This window comes from Chaetodon trifascialis, chromosome 21, assembly GCF_039877785.1.
Source record: "Chaetodon trifascialis isolate fChaTrf1 chromosome 21, fChaTrf1.hap1, whole genome shotgun sequence".
In the NCBI taxonomy this organism is placed as follows: domain Eukaryota; kingdom Metazoa; phylum Chordata; class Actinopteri; order Chaetodontiformes; family Chaetodontidae; genus Chaetodon; species Chaetodon trifascialis.
The window spans coordinates 12,902,479-12,910,779 of NC_092076.1; the positions used below are offsets into that span (position 1 = coordinate 12,902,479).

General features: G+C 43.9%; 1 protein-coding gene across 1 annotated transcript; it reads left to right on the plus strand.

Annotated features, from left to right (window-relative positions):
• LOC139349884 (gap junction delta-3 protein-like) lies at positions 1 to 992 on the plus strand. Its single transcript, XM_070990924.1, has one exon. The coding sequence runs from the start codon at positions 44 to 46 to the stop codon at positions 908 to 910; it is 867 nt and encodes a 288-aa protein (XP_070847025.1). The 5' UTR covers positions 1 to 43; the 3' UTR covers positions 911 to 992.
• The last annotated feature ends 7,309 nt before the right edge of the window (positions 993 to 8,301 follow it).

An 8,301-nucleotide genomic window follows, 5' to 3' on the forward strand; every position in this document is an offset into this window, starting at 1 on the left:
CACACTTTCAAGAAGCTGTACCCAATACCCAAGTGCTGCAATCATGGGGGAATGGGGCTTCCTGGGTGGACTCTTTGACAGCCTCCAGGCCCACTCGCCGATGCTCGGCCGTTTCTGGCTCCTACTCATGCTTGTCTTTAGGATATTGATCCTGGGAACCGTAGCCAGTGACCTGTTTGAGGATGAACAAGAGGAGTTTGCATGCAACACCCTCCAGCCGGGTTGCAAACAAGTGTGCTACGACGAGGCCTTCCCTATCTCCCAGTACCGATTCTGGGTGTTTCACATCGTCCTCATCGCCACACCTTCTTTGGTTTTTCTCATGTATGCCATGCATCACCATAACAAGAGGACCACGCGCTCCAGGTTCAGCCAAATTTGCAGCCATGCCTACAGAGAAGACCTCCATTTAAGGAGGCTTTACATTGTCAACGTGGCCTTCCGCATAGTGGCAGAAGTTGGCTTTCTAGTGGGCCAGTGGCAGCTATACGGCTTCAAGGTGGAGGCCCAGTTCCCCTGCAGCCGCTTTCCTTGCCCCTACACAGTGGACTGCTTCACCTCCCGCCCTGCAGAGAAAACAGTCTTTCTCATCTTCTACTTCTCTGTCGGGGTGATCTCAGCCGTTTGCAGCTGTGCCGAGCTTCTCTATGGCTCCATGAAGTGGTTCTGCTCAGACCGGCAGCCCCTCGCCCCAGAGCGCTCCTGCGTCTGTGAGAACCTGCAGAACTTAAAGCAAGAGGAAGAGGAGGAAGAGAAGAAACCAGAGAGAAAGGCTGTGTCAGAGAGTGCGATCAACAGCGTAAGGCTGAAGGGAGGATCACTGAGGGGCGGCGGAAATAGGAAGGTCTCCAGGTTTGGCCACAAGAACAAAAACAGCAAATATGTGAGCAGCAAGGCACTCATGGTGTGAGAGGGCCATGGTTCAAACATCTCAGTCCCTCATTTTTATCTGAAGGGTACTGCAATGTCACTAACTCCTGTGTGCTTCTGGAGTTTCTATCATGGGAGACATTATTAGGAAATTCTTTAGAGACTCTCCCAACAGGAAATGAGTTAGGACAAAGACTGATGAGGCAGATGCATTGTTGGCTTGTTTGGTCTGGTGAATTGTTATAGACTGAAAATAGTTCAGGAGGAAAAGAGCCTTTGGATTACACTTGACAGACTGATTGTTTTTTTTGTTTCAAGGACAACTGATTGTACATCCCCGTGCTAAACCCTTTTCTAAGGAAAAGTCCACCATGAAAAAGCAGTTAGTGAACTTTAAGTTCATATGAACATTTCCTTCTTTTGGTATTCACCACCTCACCAGTGGACTTGCTGAATTGTTAGCCAACTCTAGATGCTGACGTTGCCGTTGCCTAGCAGCAGTGTTCTCACGACTTAATCACTTGATCGCCAAGCATATCATGTAAACAACCTCCTGTATTGTAACCACAAGCTCACAAGTTTGATTTGAAGACGGCGACTGTATCTCTAAGATGGAAACCCTTTCTAACTTGATCTGACTGCAGATTTTCCTTTAAAGGAATAGTAGACATTTTGGGAAATTATACTAAATTGCTGTCTTACTTTGAGTGTCTGTATGGCTAACATAAAGCTACTTCCGGTAGTCAATTAGCTTAGCACAAAAACTGGAAACAGGAGGAAGCTGCTAGCTTGGCATTATGCAAAGCTAACAAAATCCTCCTAGCAGCACTCTTTACCATGTTATTTCTTTTTTTAATCCAGACAAAACCAAACATGAAAAAGTATAAAAACAGTACATTATGGTTTTACAACTGTTTGGCAGGAGTAGTAACTTTTTGGAGCCACCTGTTTTCCCCTGTTTCCAGTCTTTGTGCAAAGCTAAGCTAATCTTAGTTCTATATTTAGCGAACTGATATGAAAGTCTTCTCATGTAGCTGTTAGCAAGAAAGCAAATAAATGTAATTCACAAAATGTCAGATGCTTTCTTTTGTTTTCGACAGTAATGACCGACAGTTAATTTATTTTCTCTGTTGAGGCACTGACAGTAAATATTTGTCCACTTTTTAATAGGAACTATTTACAGTGGGTTCATAAGTTGTAACTAATGGCTAATGGTAAAGAAATTGGTAAAGAAATCATTTGCCAGATTTTTATAGGACACTACGCCAGATCCCTTTGGCTGATTGGACTGTAAACCAAAGTCCATTCATGAACAACTTACTATCTATTGTTGGTATTTATAACTGCATTATTACCTACTACAAACATTGACTAATGGGATTTTTCTCAGTTTCGCAATCCAAAAGCTCTTCCTATCAATGGTTTATAACTGACACATAAATCATAAGTCAATTAAATCTTATTTCCCATAATAAAGTCATTAGTTATAACTAACAAACCTTTTCTAAAGATGCTTTATTAAAACGTGGTACCAGACAGACCAGACCTACAACCATACAACAGATGTTAATTTATTCTATATCCTATAATAAAAAATAACATCCATTACATTGTGACCATGACCACGTAGAGTTATGTGCTGATTTTGAAGTTTTGTTTTTGAATAAATTATAACTTTAGTGTGAATGTAACTGAGCGAACAGAGACTGTTTTTCACTGGTGTGCACCAAGAGCAGCTGGCAGGTCACACACATGATTTTCACATGAGTGAATGAATGAATAAAAAACTACATACATCTCAACCTTCTGTGAGGTCAATCACATTTCATCCTGATGTTTCACTTTTTACCAAACATTAGAAATGTTGACACACATCTTTATGTTTGCCAACTGACGGGGCTGAATTTTTTTTAGCGCCTCTTCTGTAATAAATATTTCTTCCGGGCTTTTCTTTTGACTGCTCCTTGTGAATGGGCGGTTGAGTGCAAGGTTCAGCGATGTTTCAGAGAATGCTGTAAAATGTAATCTGTGAAACAGCGTGTCAGAAACAAGCTGAGAGGCATTTCTCAAATTCACTGTAACATAACCTGTTGAACACGAATCTGCTTGTGGCTTTGTTCGTCCTGCTTTGTAGGAAATTCCATTTTGTTTTTCTTATTAGAATATTATGCTGTGATACCACTGAGTTGCATCAGAAAATATCATCACTCTTCAATTGGCAGAACATGAATATTAAAGTTCCCCTCCACTGCCAAAATGTGTTTTCAAGCTGTTTTCACATTCATCTGCTGAAGGGGGGAATTTTCTCTGTGATCAGCTTAAATCTCATCTTAAAATGTATGAACAGGAGTGACAGCTATTAGAAGCCAACTGTTGCCTGATTCACCTTCATGTTGAAATGAAGTGTTGCATTTTTCTGTCTTAAAACATGTCCAGAGCAGATCTTTAAGACTGAATGCTCTACTAATTTTCTTGATCACATCTATGAGGAAACCATTATAATGCCTGCAATCAAAACATGAACATACAGCATGAAACCATTTGAGAATCCAAACAAAACACCAGAAAATCCATCTACAGGTGACATAAATGTTCTGTGAGCATATTTGGATAAAAAGGATGAAAGCAGCGACTCCCCTGCCTTCTTCTTTTCAGTGCACTGTATCAACAGTAGGTGGCAGCAGTGACAGTGGAACAGTCTACCAGGGATTATGAAGCTCTCCTCTGCAGTCAGATGACTTTATTTGTTGCTGCATTATTTCAGTGACAGCATCTGCACTTCCAGGTCACCAGGGGCTGATTTCTTCGTGAGACGTCCGTTGTTAATTCCTCAGTTCAGGCTGAAAAATTAGGACGTCTCCCTCATTCATTCCACCTTCAGAAAGCTTATGGCTCCATGTCAATTGAATCAGCCAGTTCTTTGTTTCTCATGATCACCGCCGTGTTTGCAGTGAGTGCTCTCTCAGATGAAGAAAATGTGATTGTCGTTTGAAGACTTAAGCATTTGCAGATGCAAGTGGCTCATCTAAACACAAAGTCATCTAAATACAGTCCAAAGAAGATTATTTTTGACTCAAAGATTCTTCCCGGAGACACACACATCCACACACACACACACACCCCTTTCCTGCTGTTCCCTGGACGCATCATATATGCAGATTGCAAAGCGGTGCAGGCTCTTTGATGTGCATAGAACAGAATTCTAGATGTGTTTTATATAACCGCTCGAGAGGGAAGGAAGGCAGAGTCGAAGAGGATTACCGTCAAAACTTTGCCTGTTTCCTTTTGTCTGCCTGCGTCTCTACCTTTTCATGTCTGCCTTGTCAAACTGGAAGTGTGCCTGTTTCTGTCTTTCTATACCTCCTCCTCCTCTGTCTCTCTTTTCTCTTTCTGTGCCTTTCCAGACTTCTCTCTGTCTTTTCTGAATCTGGGGAGGCCTCGCTGCTGGAGTCTGTCTCAAAGAAAATGTAGGTCATCTGTTTTCAGTGACTCCCTTCACACCAACACGGAGGAGGAGATGGAAGTGATAACATCTTTCTCTGCGTCCCCCCCAACCCTCCTCTTCCTCCACTCTCCCTCCACCTTGAATGAGACACTTAAGGGGCTCCCTGTGCCCCCATGGAGGCTCTCTCAGCACACACCTGGCTGACTGACAGCTCCACATGGAGTGTCTCTGAGTCTCTCACTTTCTGCTAAGTCATGTAGGGACGACACTTGGCAGGAAGATGTCTTTTTCAAGGGGAGATTCAAGAATCGTCACTTTGTCACTTCTCCTATTTGCTTTCTCTGCTGCAAACACAGCATTAACAACTCACTCTGTTGGATTACTCTTTGATTTGGTTTATTTACGGCACAGTGCCCAGTTCTAAGCAAATCAAGCTGCTTGTTTATTGGCCAGAGCTTTGCTAACTTGTCCCCCGGTGATGTTGATTCCAGGCCCTCTAAGTTCCGACAAACATGGCTGACTTGCTGTTGTTAAGAACATACGAAAAAATAAAAACCACACACACACACACACACACACACACACACACACACACACACATACGTTCTAACACTTTATTGTTACGTGTGCTGTCATTTCTTAGTAATCTGCGACGAGGTTTCCTGGAAATAGCTTTTTAATTTGTGACTAATGGTTGAAAAAAAAGGTGCCCACTCACTTCTGTGAGTTTCAGGAAATGATACACTGTTGTTGATTTCCAGACAATTTTCTTTGAAAGAACTCCTAAAATGTTAATGGCTGGAAAATCTGGCTCAAGTAAATATTCATTTTATGCTGGAAATATTATTTTCCATGTTTCTTAAAGCATATGCTTGCCAGTAATTTAGAACCACACAGAATCTTCCATTTATGCATCGGCAGACCTGCTGCTGTGTTATAATGGTGCTGAAACCCGTTAACTAATTTAGATTTTTTTTTTTTGCAAAAATAAGGTTATGATATCAGTTATTTGGAAGTGTAACAACTGAGCGCTGCTTCTGTTTTTCCTGTAATTAGAACTACATTACATCACTTTTACAGACAGCTTCCTCAGAAATGAAAGTATCAGTTCTTAGAGATGAAAAGGAAACTACTGGGCAGATCTGATATCAGATGTCAGCATCTACCTCCTTATACCTACAAACCCCTGCCCTTATGCATCAGGGTACTGGTGTTTTTATGTGGGGTTCAGACCAGATTAAACCACTTGGAGACCCAGGAGCGAAACTGAACTGTGAGCACCTGTTGACCTCCCTTATCCTCCCTGTCTTTTTGCATTGTATATGTATCCTTTTACCTTTAAGAGCCCATTACGTGCACCAATCAGACAGCACGTGGCAGCTCTATTATATTTAGCCCAAAGACCTAGAAACCATCAAATGATGTTATTCTGGAGTACTTTCCTGCCCTCCCTTTGCTGTGTGTGTGTGTGTGTGTGTGTGTGTGTGTGTGTGTGTGTGTGTGTGTGTGTGTGTGTGTGTGTGTGTGTGTGTGTGTGTAACAATGTGGCACACAGCTCCAAAACCAGAAATTTCTCTAAGAGGTTGGCAGAGACCAAAAACGCTACAGCTAAAAGAGAATGAGTGTGGACCTATGTTCATCAGGTGGCCACAAACACAACTAATGCTAATGTGGCTTCATAACTGCTGGCTGTGTAAATAAATAAATAAATAAATAAACACTTCTTTGCTACAAAGTTTTCCATGTCATTGTTCAGTGCTTGACATTAAGGGAAAGTTGGATGAGAAGGTCAATCCCACTCTAATGTCTGTACATATGAAGTTTCAGCAAGCTGCCAGCTACCTTAGCTTTGCACAGAGACTTTAAACTGGGTTGAATAGCTAGTCTGGCTATAAAAAAAAAAACTTAGTGATCTTTCGAGGTATTGGTAGGCAGCTTTGGGCAGAGCTAGGCTAGCTGTTTGCACCTGTTTCCAGCCTATATGCTAAGATAAGATAACCAGCTGCTGGCCTGCTGGCCCCATCTTTAGTATGTAGACATGAGAGAGGTACCAGTTATCTCATCTTAGAAAGTGAATTGAAAGTGCCTTTAAGCTCCCAGTGCAAGGACATCACACCAAAAAACATCTTGTCGCCACTGAGCAGAAAGTGTGATTGATCCTGTGAATGTGACCTTACAGTGTGAATGTGCTCTTATTGTAATAATATACATCAAAAGCTGTATGAATGCATGTAAGCGAATGTCTTGCATGTGACCAGATGTGTGCTGCTGTGCTGGATATTCAGCTTATGTAAGTGTGACCTGTATGACCCTCAGCAGTGCTGACGATGCCCTGTGCGTTTCTGCGTGTCCTTGCTGACCTCTGGCCTGCACACAGCCAGCCACGGAGCCGGTGGCCAAGGACAGCTTATATCCCTCTCCTCCCTCAGAGCCTCTCAAGCGTGCCTCCAAGTTTGTGGCGTCACCATAGAGCTCGGGTCACCGCACATCACACCTCGCCACTTCTATCTCCTCCTCCATCCGCCTGTGTCCTCCCTCTCTCCTTCCCTCCCACAGGGTGCACTGCGTGAATGCTGCATTTACAGTGAAATATTCTCGCTGCCTCTTTTCCTTTCTCTCATCGCTCCCTCCATCTGCTTTCTTCCTGTTTTCCCAGCCCGAGGGGGGTCGCAATGTGAATGGTGCACCGTCATCTGAACTCATCACCTCCCCCCTTCTCTCAGCCTCTCAAGGAAAATATTGTGTAAAAGCCTCTGGGCTCGGGCCACTAAGCCATGTTGCATATAGTGACCAGAGAGTGAATGAGCTGACTGCTTTGCCCCCGCTGACACAATAGCTTTGTTTGATGACGGTGATGCTTCTTGGCTGCTCTCTTCGCCCAGTGCGGCAATGTGTTTGACGGCGGTAAAGTAAATTGTTATGGTTCATTTGTAGCTTTGTGCTGGCTGCACATGTGGGTTTGAGCAACTTCTTTCCAAAACAAGATATTGCCTGTGTTACCGAAGTGCAGAGCCAAGAACATCAGGTTGCAATATTTTCCAAACATGAATACACAGTCTTTTGAGAGACTTCATTTGGTTCTGATTTATCTTTTTCCAATCATTTTTTCCATCCAGTGTGCACATTTTTGTGAGAAAAGGAAATGAATATTCCTTTGTGATGATTGTACCCACAAATAATGGGATGGACGGAGTGCTATAATGATGGATGGATGGATGGATGGATGGATGGATGGATGGATGGATGGATGGATGGATGGATGGATGGATGGATGGATGGATGTAAAGTTGGGAGGGTGAGCACTCTCCGCTGGTTTCTGTCAAATCTCCATCGGCACTCACTTGTTTTGGACGTCCTTGTGGTCCTCGTGGGAGATAACTGTGTGTGTGCGTGTGTGTGTGCACTCAAGTGTAGGTTCTGTGTGTCCTTGTGAATTTAAACCTGTGTGTGTGTGTGTGTGTGTGTGTGTGTGTGTGTGTGTGGTTCGCCCCATGTGCACAGAGCTGTCCAGAGTGGTGTGCTCAGCAGTCGTGCTCGGCTGCACACTAACGCGATGTGACAGGGTAGAAATACCAGTACCGGCCGCGCTCTCGCCCACCCACCATCACACACACCAACTCCACCCGCCACAGCCATCACCCCCTCCTCACTCCCTCATCCCCCTCTCACTTCCCACTCCGCCACGCCGCGCCCACACCCCATTGGCTGTCTACTTCCGTCACTCCACGTCTTCTGCTCGGAGACAGAACCATAAGCCCTCCATGTTCTCTCGCTCTCCCCCGCCTCACCCCAAAAGTCCTTCCCCCGGTTTCTCCTGCTTACCAGCAGCATTACGTGGGTTCCCAACATGCATCAGTGAGTGACACGGTTTCAAATGGGACATATTATGCAATATCCCATTATGCAACGCCACATTTTCATATGTTCATCCGCCCAGCCTCGCGAGACAAGTCCTTTCCTTCTGCTCTTTCTTCCTTTCTCTCTTT

Coding starts and splice junctions, on each gene's coding strand:
- LOC139349884 (XM_070990924.1), top strand. CDS start 44: ATGGGGGAATGGGGCTTCCTGGGTGGACTCTTTGACAGCCTCCAGGCC.